Raw genomic sequence first — 24338 nt, forward strand, 5'->3', positions numbered from 1 at the left:
CCCCTGGGAATTTTACCCTCCCTCTACATGCTCTGTGTGTGAGAGAGCGTGAAACAGCCCTGGCTCTTTTCACTCACCTTCATGCTCAAACCCCACTGCTGCAGATGGACTTTTCTGAGGAGCTGCTCTTTTAAAACACTTTCAAGCAGGAAGGACCAAATACGCACAAAGGCCACTGGGAAAAGGTGTCTGTGGCCCGTTGTGGAGGCAGAAGGACCTCGGAGGCCTTTGGGTCATCTGAACGCACACTGAGGTGTCAGGTCTGAACATGAACCCTGTGTGCTTGGGTCCTTGCCAAGGTACACTTTGAGCTCAACCACTTCACACAGGTCTCCCAGTGAAGGAGGCTGCCAGCAGCATCTGTAGGAATAAAAAGGGGCTGAACAAGTCCAAGGACTCAGCTTCCTTCCTCGGTCTAAATGTATTGGTTTAGTCTCAGGCCAGCACTGGGCACCTTTCAGGTGCCAAATAAGACTCACTCAGCTTCTGTCAGCCTCACTCCTCCAGCGCCAGGGACTTGCTCCATGTGTGTTGCTCCAGCATCCCACAGATACTGGCAGAGCTGAGGCATCCGGCTGCGAGTGCAAATCCCTGCTGTGGGGCATTTGGACGCAAGCCCAAGCTCCTGAGGATGTCGTGCAGGTTGCTGAGACCAGCAGAACCCCGCTGGGGGACTTGCTGACCACCTGTAATAACAGTGACAACGTGGGATGCCACCTTTTTGCATGATAGGAGAAGGGACTATGAGAGGTTCATGCATCTCCCATAAGTGAATCCATTCTCCATAACTGAATTCATTCTCCATAAGTGAATCCATTCTTCACGGTGTGTCTTAACACTGCTAGAAATGGATGAAAACATCAGGGTTTGCCAAACCCTTCCAGAGCACTGTTTCGAGGGAGCTTGTGACAACATCCTAGCAGTTGTTGTCTTGCCTGCAGAACTGCAGCATGCCACCTAAGGGCTAGCTGGAAATGTCTCATGGGTAACCCCAAATTCTGCTGGAAGGAAAAACCCAAGGTGGTTTTAGACCCACGAGCTGTACAACTCACTGAAAAGCTACAGATGTGTCAGCTGTCCCACACCATGAAAGCTATTGCAAATGATGAGGAAGTTAAATGCAAATCACTGCTTGTGGGATTTATTACAAATGGTGCTTATAAATAACTTAGAGCATTTAGCAACTTGCAGGCAGGACAGCCTTAAAAAACAGCACATCATGAGCACTGGGGATGCTTCTGTGTGAACAGATTACTGCCACTGATGAGCATAATCAAGTTAAACATTTCCTTGCCTCTGTACCTCCTTCCCATTATATTTCAAGCTAGGTTACTAATGGACTGGGGAAGCTGTGCAGGCAGAGAGGGGTGGTGTCCTCAGCTCGGGTCAGGCCAGATCAGGAAGTTCAGGTGCAATGAAATGAATCCTTCCTCTCTCACAAATGCTGGTCTCATAAGCAGCTGGGATCACAAACTACTATGGGGTGTCAGCTCTGGTGTTCGGTATCTGCCATTCCTGGAGGCACTTGCTTCCAAATGGAAACACGCTGGCTGTTAGCATGTTAGATGAGCACCAAAGGGAAGTGATGAAGGAGTCTCTGCAGCCTATGCAAATGTTCAGTGATGTTATCAAGGGAAGCAGATTAGAAGCTCCCATGTATGTTTTTGCTGTTTGGATTCACTGTTCACAGTTGCTATTCTAAGCTCCATATTTCCTTACTTGAGGAGAAAGAAAGAATCCAGCTGAATTTCCAGACCTTCAACACCTCACAGGCCACGACAACTGTGCGTGATTGCTCCGTGCAATCAGCAATTACAGTTACTCCTCTAAGCAGTTATCAAGATTGCAATTATTCCTTCCAGCTCATCACTGCTACTTGCTTCTTAGTTCCAAACTGCAGATGATGCCCTTAAGGCATGTACCCTGAAGTCATTTCCAGCCTCTTAACTACCTTAAAAGTGATTTGCATTACCTCAGCTTCCCAAGAAAGGCATGCCTGAGAAGAGGTCCTCTTCTTACATTCCTTGCTTTTCTTAAGCACCACACCTGTATCCCTCTTCTGATGGTGTGGTCATTGAGGGTACTCCCTCCATGAAGGCGAACCCAACACAGCTCTGATTCACAGAATCACACAGAGCTCAGATCCCACCTGTGCCAAAGAAGAGTCACACACTGGCACCTCACTAAAATGAAAGAGATACCCGGCCTATTCAGGCATGTCTCTGTCTTCTGCCAGTTCGTGCTTCGTTAAAGCTTGCCTGCCGTTTGGGGAGGTCTCTGGGCAGCTCTCCTGTTCACCAGCAGCAGTCAGCCGTGAGCTGCCCTGTCAGTCCTGCACCGGTGTCACCGAGACTCAACACGGACAGAGTTAATTAACAGGTTCCTAAAAATGATAATTAAAAGTAACGCCTCCAGATACGAAGTCCGCTGAAACAGAACGGTGTGGATCTGCTCACCTTCATCTGGTGAAGAGCTGGCTCCAAACAGGCTGCCTGACGCTTCAGGATACGTCTGCGAGGAGACTCGGATAAGGAGGGCTGCTGTAGGTGCCTTCAGGGAGAGTCTGACGGCAGGCAGAGCAGCGCAGGAATCACTAGGACACTGTCAAAGTTAACAGTCACAGGGTAACCCCAATGGGCATATTATCTGCTCAAAGCCATTTGGAAATACAGTAATAATGATGATAACAATCCTTACCTGCTCACATACAAACTTCCTTTCAAATTACATTAAGTTATTCTTTTAATACATTTTAAAAGGCACATCCTCCTACACAGATTCAGCTTTTTAAAGCTTGATCCATTCAGCCACCTGCCACCCCAAGGTGATTCATGTTTTCTTCCTGAGGCATTAAGAATCACTTCACGGTGGTCTGAAGGCGTTTGGTATCACAAAAGCCAAGAGCCATCCTTGATAATACCAGAAAAGGGAAATCAAACTGAGGAATCTTAAGAGCATTGTGGCTGGATTGAAATCTAAGAGCCTGGCAGATGACTGTGGCAAAATACTGTACCTCGCTCAACAAAAAGAGAATTGTTACTGTATAATACTTCAGGTCTAGACAGGTATATCCTCTTTGACAGATGATCTGGTTTCCATCAAGAGCTCCACACAAGACCTTTATTTAGCCATTATTTAAGTACATTCCTATTAGAACTTAACATTTTAGTGACCTTACAAGGGGCAAAATACTACCTTTCATGAGTTTAACCGACACTGCAGAAGGACTGCCACCCCATAAAGACCTACTATTGCGCTGCAGCAACATACCATGCTGCACACAGGCCTTTATCCCAAACCAACCTTGCTTGACCAGTGGAGGAAGAAGGAAAACACAAGAAATTACAGCCTGCAAGTGTATGGCAGATGGGAGTGGGGCATCACTGCTTGAGCAATCTTAACAGGTTTCCCCATTGAGAAAAAACAAGGAAAAATGATCCCTTTCAGTTCAAGCAGCTCCTGAGACAATGCACGCACCTACAGCATCCTTTTCCCAGCCCTGCCACTGGTACACTTCTTCACAGCTGTTTGATGTGGTGTGGCTTTGTGCACGGATATGTATTTTACACGTTCATGCTTCTAGGAAGATTCTTCACTGAGTGGCTGCTCCCTTCTACAGATATTAAAAAGAAAACTATACAAAACATTCGTATAGAAACCAGCTCCTTAAGGACCAAATGTTAGAAAACATGATGTTTTTATTTGTAATAGAATACAACATACATATGAACAGGGACAGATGAACAAGTAGAATGCACTACTAAGAGGCTGCCAAATAAACGCAAGGCAGAGGATTACAAGTAAAATACTTGGGAGAAGTAAGCTGTTTTCTGGTGAGGTCACATTAAGAAAGGAGATGAAGACATCCAAAATAACTTATTTCCCAAGAAAGTTGCTCCATTAGCAACCTTCCTATGTGTTTCAGATTATCATCTTAACATTAAGAATACTGGCAAAATCAGAACCTGCCTTCTGATGTTCACATTTGTTTCAATTAAGTTCAAGTGAAAAAGCCTAACTTCAGTTAGTGTCTCTATTTGAAAGGGCCCAGAGTTTCCACTAGAAAGCATATTTACCTCACTATCTAATGAACACTCTCTAGCAAAATGTTACTGACCATCAGCACGTTCCATTTTTTTTCCTCCTCCTTTTTACTTCCACTGTTGGAATTTGCACAGATAATGCCACTTCATGGCTACGTTAACTATAGACAAGTAACTGAGTTTCTACCTCAGAGACAGCAAGAAATCCTAATGCCTCTTTTTTTTTTTTTTTTCTTCCCCCTTTTTTTCTCCTTTTCTTAACAAAAATAAACTTTCTTCGTAGGGAATGATCTCAGTTCTTCAATAAGCTCCTCTTCGCTATTTCTCAAGGAATGTCAATGGTGAACAACATGACTACAGAACCTAATCAGGTTATAGAAACCTGTAAATCGAACGTTTACAAGGAAGTAAGGTAGGAGTGTGTCACTAAGTATTAATACAAAGTTGTTTTAAGCACTAGAAGCAAAAAATATACTATTCAACCCAAAAATCACTGAAAAATAATCTCAGTCTACTTTTTCTTTCTATGGCAGCTTCTGAGAGATCAGATGGTTCTGGTGTTTCAGTCATCTGGCTCGTATCTGAAGATTAAAAACAAAATACATCATTAAAACAGCAGAAAACACCCTAGAGACATTTTGTCTCTGAAGAAAGTATTAAACCCAAGGAATAAACTATTCCCACTAGTGACACATTCCTATCAAGGCCAAGTGTGTGACTTAGAGCAGACTAAGTCACAAAATAGTATGGACTATTTTCTCCTGTTAGAATGGGCCAGTTTACCAAGCAGCAGAATGGGGGAATGACCAGGAACCTCTCCACAAATCTCAAACTCCAGACAGAAATTTAAATGGAAGTTTTAAGTTCCACCTCTGTCCTCCTACAGCCTAGGTCTAAGTATCCACGTTGCCAAAGTTCACTTGACACTTGCAGAACGCAAGCCTTCAACACAATGTAATGTCCAGGCTGCATCTTTCTTTACTCAATAGAGGTTTATCCCTGCAGACTTCTCATTCCCATAAACAAATGTGGAAGAAATAAGATAATGCCAAAGCACCTGGTACATCTCCATCTATATCTCTGTGTGTAGCAGCTGGGGGGCTTATCTACTACACCCCTGAGTATTCTGCATCCTCTCCATACTAAATTCTCCCATTATTTGCTACACTGTAGCTGCTGTTGCACACATCGGTCCTGTTGACCTAACATGCATTAAAAGGACTGGCTGGCCAAAAATCAGGGAACAGCCTACTAGAAGTGATTTTAAGGGAAAATTTATAGTCTGTTTTGAAGACAGCTTCACATTAATAAAAAACAAATGGGAGCAGAACATGGATCTAGAACCAGGATCCTGTTGGGACAGAACAGCACCACTTACTTGGAAAGCTTTTTACGTAGATCCTTTATCTGTTCATTCTTCTTAGTGAGAATCTCTTTCATGTTGCGATAGGCAGCTGTTTGCTGAAATTTCTTCTCCAGTTCCTACATAATAACATCAACACATTATTTACATCTTCTGAAACCCAGGCTAACATTCTTTCTTAAAAAATAACTTTCTTTTCCTCCTCAAGTTTCAAGCCAGCGGTTTCTCTAATTCAGTCAAATTTAGATGAGGTCGGCTAGTAGATTCAAATGAGGTTACTGGGAGAGACAGAGAAACAGAAACTTGATTTTCTAATTAAATCAGACTAAAAATCTTCTGCAGACTGGGGCTACACTTTTCATTCCAAAATTCCTTAGCAGAAAAAAGGGGAAATTTTTAAGTACCCCTTTAAGAACAGGGTGCCCACACAAGCTGTGGCTGCTCCATCCCTGGCAGCATTCAAGGCCAGGTTGGATGGGGCTTGGAGCAACCTGCTCTAGTGGAAGGTGTCCCTGCCCGTGGCAGGGGATTGGAACTGGATGATCTTCAGTCCCTTCCAACGTAAACCATTCTGTGATTCTATGATTCATCTAGTTGTAATCACGCAGTTAGTTGTGGTTTTGTTATTTTATAATGTGGTTTTCCACTGAAATAACAAAAATACACAGGCACAAGTGTGACTCAGTGAACTCTGCATCCTGTAGCGTATGCTTGTTAAACTACTAGTTAGTTAAAATGTGAGCAAGGATCTCATCTTTACATTACAACATGCTAACCTTTTCAGCTGTGGATAGCTGATCCCGAACCTTCAGCAAGTCATGTTTCGTTGTCACCAAGTCCTCTTCCAAGAACTTTTGGTTTGCAGTTGAGTCACTCAAAGTCTTCTCAAACTGGCATTTCAAAGCTGCCACTTTATTCTCCAGCTCAGTGATATCCTGGTTTGCATTAGTCTTCAACAGAAGAAATATTTATTATGTGTCAAATGCCAGAGAAGAAATAAAATGTCAAAAAATTATAATTTTATAAAAAATAAATAATAAAATGAAATGAAATACAAATATTTTATTTCAAAATCAAATGTCAAGTGCAAAAATCCACATAAAGTGGGTACGTATTCATTGTTAATAATTATGTTCAAGTTATTCCTGTAAAGCTTAAATTCAAAGTGCTTTAACTAAAATAAAGAAAAATAGTTAAAGCACTTACTAATTTAGAACTTTAAAAAATTGTTAATCAATGCATTTTAGAGATGGCTGGAATGTCTTCTCTGCCAAGCTGAGATTTCAAGTTCTTCTACTTCACTTCTTTAGGAATTAGGTGAAGCCACAGGATGAAATATATAATGAGAAATTACTTAGTAAAGTATCACAGGCATCTGAAAAGCCATTGGTGTAGTACAGGTAGGAAAGGACGAAAGTGTTAAGGCTTGTACTATCATCAATCAGGTACCAATACTGCACTGTTCTCACATGCATCATAAAAAGAGCCTCCACTGTTGCTTATGAAGCAACCTTCCTGTTTCCTTGTGAAAAGAAACAATCCACGCTCTTCTGGCCATCAGTTCTGGGTCATAAAACATTATATTCATGTAACTGTTCTATGGATTTCCATTAAAAAAACCAAAGAACAAAACCCCTCTCAGGTTCAAAAGCTCAGCTTCAAACTCCCAAACGTGTCATACTAAGGATGAGGCTGAACCAGTAGCACCTTAAAAAGAACACAAAACTAAAACTAAGCAAGGTCTGCTCATTCTGTGTGGAGGATAAGATTTGAGCATAGGAACCCAGTTGATAATAATACCTCTACAGAAGAAAAGCTTACTTTGCTTACTAGCTAGTTTCATCAATATACGTATATATGCCTGTAGACAGAATATGTAAGAGCTGAAGAAGCAGCAAATTAGGACATGAAAGCTAATGATACCCAGCAGCCCTGACATTGAGGCCAATTAATGTTTAACCACAAAATAGGATGAGATTTTCTTCTTTTAAAACTACACTCACGACTGGCCAGGATTTAATGAACCCCTTTAATATTTTAAACCTGTAATAATTTAAGGCTTAACAAAACAGACAGAGAAAATATTTTCCATGACTTCTAAATCAAGTTTCCTAATAAATAATATGATTGAATGCAGATTTTGAAAGTAACTAGATAAAATTACAACATATTAAGAAAGCCAAGTACATACCATAAACCAGTTAGAAAGCAAAATAAAAAGAAATCAGGATTAAAATATGAAAACTGAAGTGGAAATGTTTTATGATCTCGGAACTTCACTTCCAAATCTGGAAATACTGTGGCAACTTCAAAAAGTCAATTTCTCAAAATGATGGGATTAAAATGTTCTAATTTTGTTAAAAATTCAAACTTAAATGCTTTAAATTTCAGGGGAAAAAACCACACATCAACAAACTTCTAATTAGAAAATTCATATTATTGACAAAATAAAGGTACAAACTTAAACCAGTACTGTGTGTCCTGAATAGATTTATCCATGTCAACCTGCAGTCTTCTAGCTTATGTTTTGGGCTTTTTCCCTGCAGCAGCAACTCACCATGTTTGAATCCTCATTTACAAGAAACAATAACCTCAAGTAGTAAAAATAAAGGTGAAGCCATTTTGACTGTATGTTGATATGGGCAGAACTATGTAAAATCAAGTATTTGCCATCTGACTCATCTGCAGCAAAGCTTCAGTTGATGCTTAAGAATATAGGACACTGGATACTTCCATATAAGTATTCAGGTTTTTAAAGCCTGAGCTGAGAACCACAAGTCTGTCTTGTCCATGCCAAGTGTAACAAGTGCTTGAAAGAATTAGTGTTTTATTGTTGCTATAAAAACCAGATCAGATACGATTCTTTCATTAGTAAAATGGGAAGAAACAAACAGAAATACATTTTGTCTGTTAATACAATTATCACCCCTGAGAATATGAACTCTGCAATACTACTTCCTGATAGTAACTGGAATGATGCTTTCTGATCATAATTTATCATGGTCTATGGGACACAAAATACATGTCATAACATCAACTAACATTCTGGATTATCTGTTGACTGACAGATCAGCAGGAACAGACAAATTCAGCAGGAGCACTGCAAGACTAACTTGAACTTTTGTATTTGCCAGAAAAGAAACACACCATACAGACCAACTTCTTAGATGTACAGGCAACAGTTGTGTTAAACAGCCGTGGTAGTGGGGGAAATCTTAATTATATGTACCTTTTGATCACCTTGGATCATCTGTAAATCCTTCAGTAACTTCTCTAGCTTGGCCTTCTCATCGAGTGCAGCCGTAGCCTGTGATACATTGAAAATGTAAAACCTCCGAAACATATTTTAATTGAAAACATAAGAATAATAACCATGGGATTCTCATTTAGATAATTCTGAATATGTAAACTGAATTAAGTATCCAATTTACCTGTGTTTCTATGGTCTTGAGTCTGGTCTTCAATTTTTCATTTTCTTCTTGGAGAGAAGCAACTATCTTTGGGTTAATGAATGAAAAGAAGTTTGTGAATACTCATGCCATTTTGAATATTCCAAACACTGCAGGTAAGAAAACACACTTCATAGCTTAGGAAAGCTCCAAAACTTATCAAAACAGCCTTCATCAGAAATCAGCAATCCATTTATTTATTATGTTTTCTGCCTCAGTCAGCAAAAATGGAAGTCTCCAATTGCACTGTAATATATAGGGCTGCTTACTTAAACGTGTCATATGCTTTACTGAACTGAGATTTGCAAGTTTAAAATCTTGTTAGTATCAAGATTAAATAAAGAAAATTGCATATTCAGAGAGACAAGTCTCATTGCTGCTCATCATTTATGTTTTCAATCAACCAGTAAGTAAATATTTATTTAGTTCCTGTTGAAAAGAGGCAAATACCGTGTTACTGTGTCTCATAGAATCAACTAGGCTGGAAAAAGCCTTTAAGATCATCAAGTCCAACCATCACCCCAGAACTGCCAAGAACACCACTAAAGCATATCGCTGAGGGCCTCATCTACATAGTTCTTGAACATGTTCTGTGTCACAGGAGATAACCATATTTTATCAGTCAGAGTAAAGTCACCATATAACTTTGAGTTATTTTTTAAGGGAAAGAAAAAAGCCATCAGATGCACAAATTCCACATAAACTGTTCTGAAACAGCTTTTGAAATTATTTTTGAAAGGGAACTACATTGATCTAGAAGTGAAATACAAATCTGAATTCTTGACCGCTTTAATTATGTTAATGGATCATTTTGGTAATGCAGGCTGGAAGACAGAAAACACAACTCCTCGCTAAATATCTTGTCTGCTCATAAATTAGAAGTGTATTGTAAGAAGTGTGGCATTTGAAGAAAGTTCAGTTGAACCAAACAAGTTAAATACCTAATAAAAACTATTGATAACCCTAAATAGTAGAATGTGTTTTGGAACTATGAAAATCTTTAGCAAGCGGGAAATGAGATGTTTTCGAAACTAGTCAATTCCAAATTCTTCAAATGCTTGTTTCTTTAGGAGGAATTTAACCAACTCACAAAAGAAAAAAGACTGAATGTAATAAGATTGACTTAGAGCGATACAGAAAATGTTTAATAACTGGATTATTTCAGCCAGCTACATATCCTAACTTACTTCCTTGTTGGAAAGCCAGCCAACTGAATAGAATAAACTGAACACTGGTTTCTACTAATTTACCTCATTAAATGGAAAACCGAATAATTTTAAAGGCCAAAATGTCATTTCAAAAGGAAGGTCAATATTGCAATACATGTTAGAGACCATAAGCACACAATAAATTTCAGATGCTTTATAATATTTATTAATTTAGTAGCATTTTCATTTACATTCTGGGGTATAGTGCCTTGACACCTATACAGCAACAGGCATGTTATAAGGATATTGCTGTACAGCTACTCAGTCCAGCTGAATAAGCAGAATGGTCATTGATCACAACTGCAGAAACAGACAAGTTCTTACCTTGTTTAGCAGCTCTGTCCCACCTTCATTTAATGGAGCCAGTTTTGGTCTAACGAGGTCTGTGCTGGGCTAAAGAAATAATAAAGGTTAAAAATGTAAATTATACAGATTTCTAAGAGGAAGAAAGGTACGTCTGTAATCTCTAAAACAACTACTGACAGTCAGTTTGGCTTTCTTTTGTAAACCACTTTTTGTTAGTTCATTTTTTTACCAGATTCTTGGCTCCAAAGTTATATTCTGCACTTTCAGCTAAAGCTAAACAAAAACAATGCACAGAGACATAAAAGGGTTGCAAAACTCAATTTACAAAAGACTACCAATGCTGCAGCAACTAAAAGAAAAAGGAGTAAGGAAAATGGAAAAAATACTTGAGCGATTATAAGTCCAAAATATTTACGCAGCTCCAAACAGTGTTTCAAGTGTTCAAATATAATATATCTTAACTAAATATGTAATTAACCTTTACACTACAAACCAAGTAAGGTGCAACCATAATCATGCAAGATAAATTAGAGTCACAGCTCTACTGAGGAGTCTTCTCAGCTCTTGATTCCATGCTGTGGCAAGTAAATGTCCCAGTTCCAAGGGAATGAGATGCTCCAACACATCCCTAGTCTGCCTGATTTTGGGATGAGGATTATGAGGCATGCCCTGGATGTGCAGAACCCACAATCTGGAAGCAGCCAAGGCAATTCAGTGTGAGCATTGGTGCCGGACTGCAAAATGCCACTTTTTGGAGACTTTCAAAGATTATTTATTTTGAAAAAGGTGGCTTTATTTGTGTTTAGTTTTTTCTCTCTGAAGCACAAGGAGCCAGTACTAAGTATTTTCAACACCTGCCATGACTCCACCTGACATGATTATGATTTAATTAAAATAAAAGTCTACCTTCTTGTTCGAAGATACAAATTCTGACTTTTCAAACTCAGCAACCTGCTCCAATAATTCTCTTGAAAAGAAAAAGAAGGAAGGCAATTATTTACTAGAAGAACTATGTTATGAAACACATTTTACTATGCTGATGCTATGCTCTTTATTGCATGTAAGATTCTCGTTACAAGTACAGAATGAACCTATGCACATACAGTAAATGCAACAGATCATGTCATGAAATGGCATGGTATATGCATTAGAACCATACGATTTAGCACCCTTGATTAAAATATAATCTACTCAGAAAACAAAAGGGTTTTAATCAAATCCTATCACTTGCTCTTTAACTGATTAATTCAAGTATTACCAGTAAAAACATCTTCCTAACAAATGTGAAATTATTGTGTATCAAGATACTATATAGATGGAAGACTTATCATTGATACAATGTAAAAGAATTGGTTTCTATGGTTAGGAAAAGAATGTGAATAATCAACACTTTGAAGTTTTCTAATTACTGAAAGGTATTCTGTACAGCCTAATATATGTTACCGATTCTCCAGTTCAGAGACGTCTGTCTGTAGCTTCAGGTACCATTTCTCAGCCTGCGAAAAGATCTGCCGCAGAACTAACACATTGGTGTAAGTTGTGTTTATGAGCTCTGACTCCACTTCACTGTGTACAACAGTCTGCAGTCCATCCAGCATGTCTGTCACCTCATCGACTGTGAAGGTCTCCTCAACAAGTCTAAACAGAAGAGTCAAGATGAGTCATGTTCAATAAAGGTTAACAGTTTTGCATTGTTACGAGACCTCACTATACAGATATCAACCTTATCTATTGCAATGTCCTGCTGAAAATATCCACTATTAGTTATACAATGACCATGGCACTATTAACTGGTTGTTGCACTTAAATTTTCTCTTGGAAACATTACAATCACCAATATGACATTACATCTTGCTTCTGATGTCTAAAGTTGATGTAAGCCCGCCACAGAAGTAATAGAGATTTCTATGATTCTGTTCTATTCTATTAGTACTTCTGCTGCAGGCTTGCATCAACTTTAGACATCAGAAGCAAAATGTAAAGCAATGGCATGCTGACAATATCTACGTTAATTCCTAAGATTCCGAACAAGTCCTTTTAAAACTGATTTGTAACATTTGGAACATTATTGGGTCTTTCTTCCTCACTAAGAGCATTATACAAGCGTAAGCAGAGAAAATTCACCCCATTAAGCATTTAAGCCTGCACCTGTTGCTAGCACATTTTGGCTTATTCTTCAGAAGTACCCCCCATGGTACCTGCTGTCCTTAAGGTTCTGAAAACAAGAATCCACTGTCTTGAGACACAGGCTGCGCTTGAAACGAGCAAAGCGCATGTAGGTGATGACTTCATTCTGGTGGTGCTCATTAAGGCCTAGCTCTGCCTGTGGACAAGGATATAAGATGAACATACACTAAGTAAATAGGAGCAAAACCATTATGGAAACTTGCCTTCTGACTAGTCTTTATGCACATTAGCTAGCACAGTAAAAAACAACCATATTTTCATACATGTAATCCTTATATATACCTCACATAATTGCTCCCCCTTTAAAAGCACCAGTACATGGAATTAGGGCCTCAAGTGACCAGTACCCTCAGGAAAGTCATACAAAATCAGACAGAGACACAATCAGGGGATCAGAACCAGAAGGACTGTAGTGGACGGAAAGCTCTTGGATAAATTTGTCTTTCTGTTATGAGTACATAATGTAGCTAAATGATGTATCATTAATAGAGGTACTAACAAAACCACACGGGAAAGTATGTTACGCTTCCGTGTCAGTTTATATGTAAAATCTTGAGGCTTCCCATACAATCTAAAGTGGTAAGTTGAACTTGTTTCTGAATAGCCTATTGCCAAGAAGCAAAAACATCCCCAGGTCAAATTAGATGGAAGTGGTTTTATACCTGGCTAACTGGCCTTTCTATGTACGTCTCTATTTCAAAAGAGGGAGTATTGGCATGGCCAATGTTATTAGAATAAATCTCACTCATGCAGGCAGCACAAGAGGGCATGAATGTGAGTTTATGACTAGAGTCCCTGCAGAGCTGAGGCAACCAAAGGTGAAGTCCATTTTATTGACTATAGTATTAGTAGTTAGTATTGCTGGTGTTGGAGACAGCATGTAGCAACTCAGGCAGTTAACCTTAGCACCTTGTCCTTGTTAATCCAACTGCACAGGGTTGCTCCACTGCAAATGCAATACTGGAAGAACACCACTGAGAACCTGAGCACCGATCTTGACTGCCTGGAAATTAAAGGCAGTGTAGGAGACACCAACAGCAGTAGATAAAACAAGCTCTCACAACGTGGTTTCAAGTCTGATGGCTCCCACAGTGTTCCACATCTTGCAAACGTGAAATCATATGAAAAGCTCAACTAATGTTTCCTTTGCTGTTGCTGGCTGTTCTTTAGATAAATGGTTTCCGCTCGTTGCAGATGGAAGGGAAGACATGCCATCACCAGTGCTGACACCTCACAACACAGAAAGCACCACAAAAGAAATTAAACTCATAAATAAATACATAAACGCAGGCCAGAGTCACTCGTGATCTCCGAGCCGGGGCGCTGGATCCTGCAACATCCCCAGCCCCACTGCTCTCTGCAAGGCCCAACACGGGTCACGGCGGCGGCAGCAGCCCGCTATGATCGGCTCCCGCACGACGACGGGCGGCCTCCCTGCCCACAGGGCCGGGCCACGGCAACGCGAAGCGGCTTCCCCCGGCTGCAGCGCTGCGGTGCCCCGAGCGACAGAGCCCGGAGGCTCCGGTACTCACCATGGCAGCCCCTCCACCGGCGCCCGGACCGCGGCCTACGGGCTGACGGTTGCCATGGAGAACGAAGCCTCGCGAGGGCCCGAGCTGCGCTCCGATTGGCGGCGGATCGCTCACGTGACTCGCCCCACCCGCTCGGCGAACCTACAACCCAGCCTGTAACCCTGACTTTAACCCGTAACCCCTAAACCCCAATCGTAACGGTTTAAACCCAAACCCTCACCATAACACTAAATTGAACCCCTTAACCCTTAGCATTAACCCTAACCCCTAATCATAACCCTAACAGCTTAAACCCAAACTTTCACCCTGAACCTAACCTAACCTTTACAGTAAACCCCTAACATTAACCCTAGCCCTACTGGCTAAACCTAAACCCCACCTAACCTTAACTCTACCCCTAATCATAACCCTAATGGCTTAAACCCAAGGTAACCCTAGCCTTTACCCTATCCCCCCCCAACCCCTAACCCTTACTTTAACATTAACCCTAACCCCTAAACCTAATCTAACCAACCCTAACCTAGCAGACGGTTATAGAGAGAAAGAACAGTGAGTGCTAACAGAGCTGTGAGAGAAATTTGAGGCTGAATACACATTTTCATGTGTTAGGGATGAGACATCGGTGTTAGCAATAGGTAAAGTATAATCCCCCCAAAGCCCCAGCAAACCCAAAAAGACAGCAATTCCCTATTTTCCTTCTTGATGTTGCAACTACTACTACTAGGCGTTTGCAGTGACAGACTGGGAGACAGGCACAATATATTCAGAGGTTTCGGTGCCAAACTAGTGAAATGCCTAATGAGCATATTCAAAAGGATTCTTCAGGGCTAAACCAATGACATCTCATTGTTGATCAGTTCTTTAAAAGGAACAATGAATAAGAAACATTTACCTCACAGAATCAGGCCATCTTATCTCATAAAGGCTCTCATCTTCAAGGCATTTCAGCACTAAAACTTTATGGAATTACTGTTAAACAGATGCATTTTTAACAGCCAGTAACCCCCCCCCAACTTTCCCAACCTTGGTTTGAAACAGTTGAACCCCAAAGCCATTAAAAAAACTCCAAACTGAACAATAAACACAACCCCAAACCAAAATCACCAAAGGAAACCAGTCAAAGACCCCACCTGTAGCAGCCTTTGAGTGCCTAACCCTAAACTGAATCCTTACCATTACTCTTACCAAGAGCCAAGCACAGTTGTCTATGAATGCCTGCATATGGCCCTGCACCAGGGACCTCTTAGGTGCCTTTTAATGTGTTACAGGAAAAACAAAGAGCCGTTTGGACTGCACCAGAGGTGTCTGACTACATTTTTCTCCCCAGTGGTCTGAGAATGTCTTCTCATGTACTTCTTCATATGCTGTGCAAATCTTCCAATGCCTCCTTGGTCAGGCAGCAGGGCCTTCATGTGTCTTTTGTTGTACCCAAGGGCCTTGGAGGACTTTGGTGTGCTCCCAAGGTACCTATGAGTGCTTATACATAAACCTAAACCTACCCTTAAGACTAAACCTACACCCAGTGCCTTCTGGTGTTCAGCATGCCTTTCCAATTGCCTTTTAGTGTGTCCCAGCAGTGTTTGTGAACCATCTGAAGTTCAATAGCTCATCTGATTATCTTTCTGTGTTCCTTCTGTTGATGTGCATCAAACTGCAGAGGCAGGTAATGGGCTGCTTTCAGCTGTTGCTGTTTATAACTTTGTTTTGCTTTGCCCAAGAGAGCTATGATAAAAGCACTGGACGTGAGCCTAGCTGGGTATTTGGGCCCTGCTATCGTAGTCTGAGTAACAGAGGTGTCGACTGTACTATAAAAGAATAGTTTATATATGCTTAAATAAAACCATTCTTTTTAGAATAGAAACATCTTCCAATACTCAAAATAACCCCCCCTTTAGGTTTTAAACAACATTTAGAAAACTTAATAGTGTCCAAAAAGAGGCAGAATTCCGACAGAAGCATTAAAGTTTCTGTTGAGCATTTACACAAAATTGTTCAACAAGTTCAAATGAAGCACACTTACGGGCTCCATCAGTTCAGAAAAGCAGATTTTATTTTCAACAGCAGCACGTACATAGGACATTTTCAAAATATACATATTTGAAAACAAGAGACTGCACTTCATTAACCAACTTGCTGTGGTTTATCGACTGTTACAATCACGACTGCAGCCAGGCAGAGTTACTGTACCACAGCCTTCCTGCGAGTTGGATGCTTTCCGGTTTCACTGGTGTAGTTATGCAATATATATATATATATATATACTATAACCGCTAGTAGCTCATGAAGAAACCCCACACAACTTGCCAATTTACTATTACTGTCATTGGGAGGCTTCACCTACCAAAGTACTTTAAAAAGAGAAATGTTATTTAAAACAAGTGTGGCAAATCATGAACTTCAGGGAAACACTCTATGCACATAATATACGTGTTTGAGTGGTTGGTTGTATTTCTGACTGAAGTTTCCTGGGCCAGGACTAGTCCCAACAGAAGCAACATAGCAGCATTTTGGTAAAGGAGGAAGCTAACTCCTCCTAAAATCTTTCCCTTTTGTTTCGATGCAGAACAAAGATTAGACCAATCAAAAACTGCTTGCATTTCTAGATGTTTAAACAGAGCACTGCATTAATTTTTCCTGTGTTTCACCACAGTTTAACAAGTGCCAGAATATGCTACGTGTGAATATTCTAACCCAGCCACCGTTTTTCATTCACTACAGAAATATTTTCTACATAAGCCTATCTTCTTAAAATATAATTTAAATATAACCTTTTAACAGAAAAAACCAATAAACCAGAACACATCATCAGAAGATTCAGCTTGCAGGTAATTTTCAATGCACTAGAACTCTTAATGAAGCTGCTCCAACTGTGGCAAAGATCTTTGTTTTCTCATTTGGGGGGTATTTGACCAAAATGAGCAAACAGGTTAAGAATAAATGGTGATCACTTCACGTCCACTGCCTCGGACCAGGAGAACTCTATCCAGACCTTCTGTCAGAACTTCTAAAAACTCCATGTCTGGAATATCATTAAGTCAAGGAATTTATTCAGGAAAGAAACAAGAAAGCCACCGATATCTTTCAAAGTCAGATATATAATGCAAAAATCAAGCTCAACAATTTCCTGAAGGAGTTTTCTTGTGTCACCCTTTACTGTCCCATAACATAATCCACCTGCTCGCTCAAGTGGAAATGAGGCTTAATTGGAGTGAAAGTTCTAGTTCTGCCCTACTCACCTACACAAAAGATGAAAAGAGAGATTTTAAATGAAGTTCAATGTTTAGGAATGCTTCTCATTGACTCAATCCCCACCTCCCCGATCATCAACACTTCTTAAAACTGTGGAATCAAAAGTTGCCTTCTTAAAGGCAAGCTTATGCTCACCATGGTTACCAATGGTTATCCTAACAAACAGACAATGGCACAGGCATAAAAATCAAATTGCAAATGTCAAGAAATACGGAAGCAGTGTAGCAGAGGATACAGTTTTCATCCCCTTTTCTGTTTTTGGGAGGTCCAGGCATATTCAGGAGGACTAGCTGAGCATGCTGTGATTTATTAAGCACTACTCCATTGAGCTTCACAGCGGTGTGCATTCTTCTCACATTGGACTGATTCCTAGCGTGCAAACAAACATTTTTAAGTATTTCCACAATATGTATTTGAATTATATGTTATGTATTCAGATTTATAAGTTTCATCTATATGCACACAGAATAAGCTGCTTTCATGGACACCAGTATTTTTACACATTCAAAATAAATTATAAGAAATGCAATACTGAGGTTTAAAAGACGGTTTTTTGGGTTTGTTCTTTTTTAACATTTGAAAAGAACATTTAACTCTGAAATTCAAGCAATTCGAAGCACATTGCCAAAATGCACAATTCTTCCCATTGTCAGCGATCTTTTGCAACAATGAAGCAAAATTTAGTCCAGCTTATTAAACTATATATAAAAAGTAACTGGATTTGTACAGGAAATTCCAAACAAAGGAATTAAAGGAATGCACTGGAAAGATTATGTATGTTGTACAATACAAGATTTCCCTCACGCTCCTTTGGAGACATTACCAGATTCCTATAAGCCTGGTAAAGACAATTCAGAAACAGCACAGAATTGATGAAATTAATAGTTCTTATGTCTTGAGTAAGGTAGCAAGGAATGAACTGAATCTGAGCCTCTCCCCTTACACTATCAGTATTAACTATGCTGTTTCTTGTGCTCACAAATATCACAGATTTGCATTCAAGAGGAAGAAACTGTTAGGACTTCAGAGATTTCCATATTTTAGGGCCAACCTTGGATGGTTTAGTCACTCTTCAGAACAAAAGAACAGTTTCCTTAGAGTTCCTGAGAAACTGCTACCTATGTAAATCTAGCTAAGACTGGAAATGAGTCATATGCTACAGTACAACAAGAATATACAGACTCTACCTAAGTGGATCCAGAAGACCCACTGCCCAAAAGTAGATTTTCACAGGTGTCATTTTAAAGGGAACCTTGGAAACGGGGTGACAGCCCTTCTCAAAAATGGAGATACTGGTATGTTGATACAAGTATCACTCTATAATATGCAGTATTTTGGCACACTAGTTAGTAGTCTCTCAGTTAAAAGCGCAACTGTACCCTGCTCAGCTAGGCTCACACACTGTCCTATAGCAGAGAACAGGCAGGCTAATAGCAGAAGAATACAAGACCTTTGAAGCAGCTGATCAAAGCTGGCATCTTATGAACTCCACTAACAGCAATCAAAATTACAGCACAAATCCCAGCACTGGATCAGCTAAAGCAAAAACCAGAACTAATTGAGAGCTCTCTTCCCAAAAGAAAAACATTTAGGAGGCCCAAACTTCAAAAGGAAATGCCCAACTTTGTTCTGCTACTACAAGAGATCATTTCAGGGGGCTACACTTAGTTCTAGAATCTTATAGCGGCGTGAGGCTACCCTCAGGTTTTATAGGTAAGTGTGGAGTTGAGAACAACAGCTAGATACAGGTTCATTCAAACACAGGGTGCTGAGAAAGATGGAGAACGATGGGAGCAACTTGTGTTCTCCTAAGTCCTGTTTGCTGGGTTTTTTCCCAGCGGCCATCTGTTCTGAAAACGAACTGTACCGAAACCATGCTATGAACAAAAGAGTACTTGAAGCTCAGTTTTTCAGAAGCAGAACAGCAGCTTGAAAAGACCAAAGAACAACTATGAAGAGTGAGGCAAGAGTGTATGACTGAAGAGGTGTGTAACTATTAAAGTAGAAACACCGTTAAATTAAAGACAAAATGCAGAGGAAGTATAAGGGGTGTAAATTTGCAATGGAGTGGGCAAGAATTCAGCACCGAAGTAAAAGATCAAACTGAGCCTAAAAGCGCAACATGAACCAAGGCTGACTAACTTAATTCATCCTTCAAGTAGTGGCAGAACTGAAATCACACACGGGACACAAAGTAAGCTCAGTTTTCATGAGAAGCTCAACTTACTGAACAGACAAAATGAAGATAACATTGGGCTCTGAAAAGAAGCAGAGCAGTCACAAGTCAGTTCCACCCAAGAACAGAGAGCTGTAGTGTCCCATTTCTGTATGCTGTCATACCCAGTATTCATCTGAACTCCAGTTATTTCTACACATGCACGGGTTAGTAGAAGGGAGGCAAGAACTGGCATATGATGAAACATGAAAATTCCCTTTGGGAACAAATTTATCCTTATTGTCCCAGTAGTTATTTCACAATGGGGAGCATTTTCCCAGAACAAGAAAACCATGATTTTTAATGTAGTTAATTAGAAAACTCATTAATATACTGGTGCAAAGGAGTACTCTCAAGTTCTACATTCTTACAGAAAGTAAAATACATGTTCTGTGACTTACCTTGAACAAAAAGTGGGTAATATTTAGAAGAGAACATTAACAGGTCATGATGAGTATTTTTCAGTGATAAATTCTAAATCGCAGTGTATAAAACAAGGTACAAAACTATACACATACTGCAAATTATGATTTAGGAAACACACATACAATGGACAGGACCACAAGAACCAGGGAACACAGCCTATGCTGCTTAAGTGAAATGAAATTCAGACTTACAGATTTCCCCATTCTCTACGTGGAAGGGAAGCAAATGAACAGGAAAAAATATATTTATGGCATCAGGTATGTTTCTAATTCAACAACATGTTGTACAGGCACACCAAGTTGGAAACGTAATTCCCACCCCCAACCACATATAGTGAATTTAAAACATCTGAAGTCTGTGTCTTGCACAATTCTAAAGAAATAATAGTATTTCCAAGATATTAACACTTCGACACACCCCCCCCCTTTTCCCTCAAGAATTCAAGTATAATGCAGCCCAGAACAAAAACCGTGCTTTAGAGCAGAAGGAAGATGGGAGGATGATGTCTGGAATTTGCAGAAGGTACACAGTTTGTAAAGAGCTCGGAGCAAACCCACAGAACAACTTAGGATTCTAAGGGGCTGATTCTAGGTGTATCTTCTGTGTGCAAATTCTAGATTTAAGAACTGTTTCCATTAAATATTAAAATTTCCATTGACATCCACAGTTTTGCTAGTCTAGGCCATGCTTTTAACTGCATTCTCCTAGAAGTCAGAGAAAACGCGTACGTGTATGTGCTTGAACACAGCATGAAGCAGCAATCAAGCTGATGTCTTTCTGTCACTGGTTTTGTGTCTGCTACATTAGGCTTGACAAAGGCAGTAGCTGTTATCTATTAAGTGACTTCTCTTTAAAGAAAAGACATTGAGGAATATTTCAACAGGAAACATAAAAAGACATACATATAAGCACAAGTTTAATCTTGCTTTCATTTACAGGATGAGGACTGAACATCTTTTAAACAAAAACCAAAACAAAAAACCAACCCCCAAAAACTCCACTCAAAACCGAGAACATAAGCTAAATGTCTTGAAAGAATCTATCCGCTTCTTTGGTACGCCCTCCACCCCAATACAACACAATAATAGAGACAGGGAAATGATATACAGTTTAAAATTATTATCACCATTATTATTATTATTATTACTCCTATATTACTACTATTACTACTACTTTTTAATTATTAGTAGTAGATAATAATTTATCATTATTATTATCTACTATTTTAGTAGATAATATCTACTATTATATCTACTACTATATCTACTAGATAAATAATATCTACTATTATTAGTACTATTACTACTAATAATAATTTATCATTATTATTATCTACTATTTATCTCTCACAGGAAGAGAGAGAACCAAAAGCTATTAAATATTTTAACATATATGCTTTCTGGAACAATCCAGAAGTTGAGTTTAGAGCTTGAAGTCCGTCATTTAAGCTTCATTCACCACATTTTGGTGAATGGCTCTTTACAGTCATTGCTGTTCCACCCAATTCCATGCTAGTTTCATGAAGATGGCATTTAAGTGTAGTGCATGGAAAGATCATATTTATACTCAACTTTAAATAAACCAGAATCTCTTAAACACCAAAACCCCCACACTCAGTCAAATAGAAAACTCCAGACATCACGTGTATACTTACGGTTTCATGTTGAAAATATCCTTAAAGCCAGATGCATTTGAATCTTTGTTTTTATGCTTTTCAGCTACAAACTTCTCTTTAGTCCAGGTCATGTGCACTTTTTCTGGCGCAGCAGCAGCCATGCTTTCTTTGACTGCTGGAGCTGAGTGCGAGGCAGTGTTTCTGTCATGGATCAGCTGAGCCTGGCCACAAAACAAACCATCACCCCAAGATTCAGCCACAAAGAGCATTTGTAGATTACACGGTATTAACATGCTGAAAAGTGATTTCATAGCAGTGGAATAGAAGGCAGTACAGAAAAAAGGCACCTCACTTTGTGAACAACTAACACACTGCTTTGACTTCAGCATGAAATGAAACTGCAAGATTACGTTTGGGCTGGGATGTTATTTTGTAATGAACTGGAATGAGGCTAATCCAGCCAAAGAGTACTTTATTAACACTGGGGGTTTTGCCATGGAAGCTTTTTCAGTTACACTGTTATTTTCTCAGCTACTGTCCTAAATGTTTTCCATTTCACACGACTTCAGCTGAACTACCAGCATGACCCCAGTAACACAACATTAGACTGGCCAAATTGCAGGCTCGCTACCTTCCACTAGATTACTTATGCATGCAAGTGCATATTACAGAAAAAAAGCCAATCAATGTAATCACGAAGCGGCCTTCTAAAGAGATAGCCCTCAGAACAGCAGAAACTCAAATCACAGGTTTAAGAACATAGTACTGTTGTTCCCGCATGCATACAAACTCCTGCGTTCCCTGTTTTGCATCCCCCTTACTCCTCTTGAGGAAAGAAGGAAGGAATATTTGAAGACATTATTTACTTACTTGCCTTTGTCCATAGGCTTCTTTATTTCCACCAAAAGCAACACAAATGCAGTACCTTAGACTCTTAAATAAGTGAATTGGTATACGGGAGGATTGTTTCGTGTTTTGGGGTGTTCTATTTTGGGAGGTGGTTGTTTTTTCATTTGCTTGGGCTTTTCGAGATCTTTAGCAGTTAGGAAGTCTCTTCAGAGACTTCTTAAATCCCGAGTTGAAGCTCCAGTTTCATTTGGGAACCTCAACCACACGTTAGTGATGGTCATGTCCCTCCATAGGTGATGATTTAGAAGAATCAGTTTCATTCAGATCACAGTCAAAAGCATGACTAAAATCAAAGCAGATGACAAAACTACCTTCTATCTCTGAACAGTGATTCCCCTACTGCTTCACAAACTCTAATTGCAGCTCTTCTTAAATACCCAGGAGCTTCTGTATTTCTCCTAAATAATTTCCCCATTCCCTATCCCTAAGGATTCTCAAATCCTAAAGTTAAATTCTGAGGTTTACATATATCTCAATTTCTTTTGATGGTTTACATATCTCCCCAGAAGATTAAATCATGAGTCAAGACTATGAATGAGAAGTTACTGTAAATACAGTTCTACCATGAGAATGACAAAGCTAATAAACACATGCAGGTATCTGATGTGCCATACAGCAGTATCCAATGAGCTAAAATGTCAAACTAATAACTGGAAGGTGAGTCCAGTACAAGTAGGCTTCAAAGAAAGACAGCTTGCCATTTTTATAAAGACAGAAAAGCCAGGAGAAATTCTGGAGCTACAGCACACACTTATAAAAATGCAAAGACTACAAGGGCACATTTTTGTTAGTGCTATTTTGATACCAAATTAATTGCATGAAATACAGCATGTTCTTCTCACACTTCACAAAGAAAGGGAAACAGAAAGGCATACAGCATTTCTACAAACTAGGCTAACACACCTTTAGATAAGAGCAACACTTCAAGTGCACGCTAAAACCATTGATCACATCAGTCCATTTCCTTTCCAACTCACTATGCAGAAAGCAGTAATGACATTTGTGGATTAACAATGGCTTGTCCATAAGCATGGAAATCTCCTTAAAAAGCCCTAGCAGATATATATATAAGGTCTCAGAGAAGCTTAAGTACTTCAAACCAGGAACTATAAGGGAAGGCAATGCTTTGTGGAAGTATGAAACATACTTATTAACCAAACAACCACTGTTAAAACTTTTAAGAGATAGAAGGAAGGGAAACAATTTGCTTCTGGCTCTTGAGAGAAACAGGCACTCCCAGAAGTGTTTCTCATATGGGAAGTAAGCATGAGAAAAAGAGGACATAATCCATGTTGCAAAAGCATAATCTAGAGAACAATATATAGGGTAAGATAATGAATTTAGAAAAATAATAGAATTTAAATTTATGAAGAACTTTTCCAAAACAATGAGTGATCAAGTTGTTAATTTGTAGTTCAGTTTGCAATAGTGGCACTTCAAGTGTTGCAATGGGAAAATCTATCTAGCCAGTAACATATCCAGCTACCTCCTCCTCTCGACAATCATTAGTCAGCAGTGCCTCCGCATCTTGCCCAATGGACTGTGGACTGGAGTAGCTTTTTCTTCTGATTGAGCCTCGAGACTCATCAGTGATGCTCTGAATCTGGGACAAAAAGGTTACCAATGACCAGAAAACCCCCCAAAACCCAGTCTACAGAAAAGAGCAAATGATGATATTATTCAAAATAAAAATTGTCTTCATTTAAATAGATGACATTTGGTATCATAGCTTGTTCTAAACTTGCTTTGTTTTCATAAACATGCCATTTGTTTATATATACTATGGGACATTTTCTGAAATGTTCAGCAGATAGTTATGAAGTTTGCTTACAGAGG

General features: G+C 39.5%; 2 protein-coding genes across 3 annotated transcripts in view; both read right to left on the reverse strand.

Moving 5' to 3' along the window:
* Positions 1–3838: 3838 nt before the first annotated feature.
* Positions 3839–12659, reverse strand: LZTFL1 (leucine zipper transcription factor like 1). Its single transcript, XM_080610875.1, has 9 exons — positions 12568–12659; positions 11813–12007; positions 11276–11336; positions 10388–10456; positions 8838–8903; positions 8636–8713; positions 6183–6356; positions 5422–5525; positions 3839–4624 (listed from the first exon to the last, which is right to left on the reverse strand). The coding sequence occupies exons 1-9, from the start codon at positions 12642–12644 to the stop codon at positions 4606–4608; spliced, it is 843 nt and encodes a 280-aa protein (XP_080467001.1). The 5' UTR covers positions 12645–12659; the 3' UTR covers positions 3839–4605.
* A 4356-nt stretch (positions 12660–17015) lies between these two features.
* The window catches only part of LOC308233070 (solute carrier family 12 member 7-like), a gene marked incomplete at both ends in the record, with an annotated part of 55541 nt that continues 48218 nt past the window's right edge, over positions 17016–24338 (reverse strand). Inside the window, 5 exons of one of the 2 annotated variants that reach the window (XM_080639630.1) lie at positions 17016–17107; positions 17573–17706; positions 20170–20184; positions 21633–21814; positions 23989–24105. In XM_080639630.1, the coding sequence (XP_080495756.1) occupies positions 17016–17107; positions 17573–17706; positions 20170–20184; positions 21633–21814; positions 23989–24105 (540 nt within the window). The remainder of the gene's footprint in view (positions 17108–17572; positions 17707–20169; positions 20185–21632; positions 21815–23988; positions 24106–24338) is intronic. The other variant, XM_080639631.1, reaches the window with a different exon arrangement.

The sequence above is a fragment of the Psittacula echo genome, assembly GCF_963264785.1.
Source record: "Psittacula echo genome assembly, chromosome: 2".
Classification (NCBI taxonomy): Eukaryota; Metazoa; Chordata; class Aves; order Psittaciformes; family Psittacidae; genus Psittacula; species Psittacula echo.

What these genes read in the sequence shown, in the direction of transcription:
- LZTFL1 (XM_080610875.1), bottom strand. Translation starts at nt 12,644, where the DNA reads ATGCGCTTTGCTCGTTTCAAGCGCAGCCTGTGTCTCAAGACAGTGGAT. An exon ending in CAGAACCTTAAGGACAGCAG is followed by an intron (nt 12,008 to 12,567) that starts GTACCATGGGGG and finishes TCTTCTGTTTAG; the next exon opens with ACTTGTTGAGGAGACCTTCA. An exon ending in TTGTATCTTCGAACAAGAAG is followed by an intron (nt 10,457 to 11,275) that starts GTAGACTTTTAT and finishes TTATTTCTTTAG; the next exon opens with CCCAGCACAGACCTCGTTAG.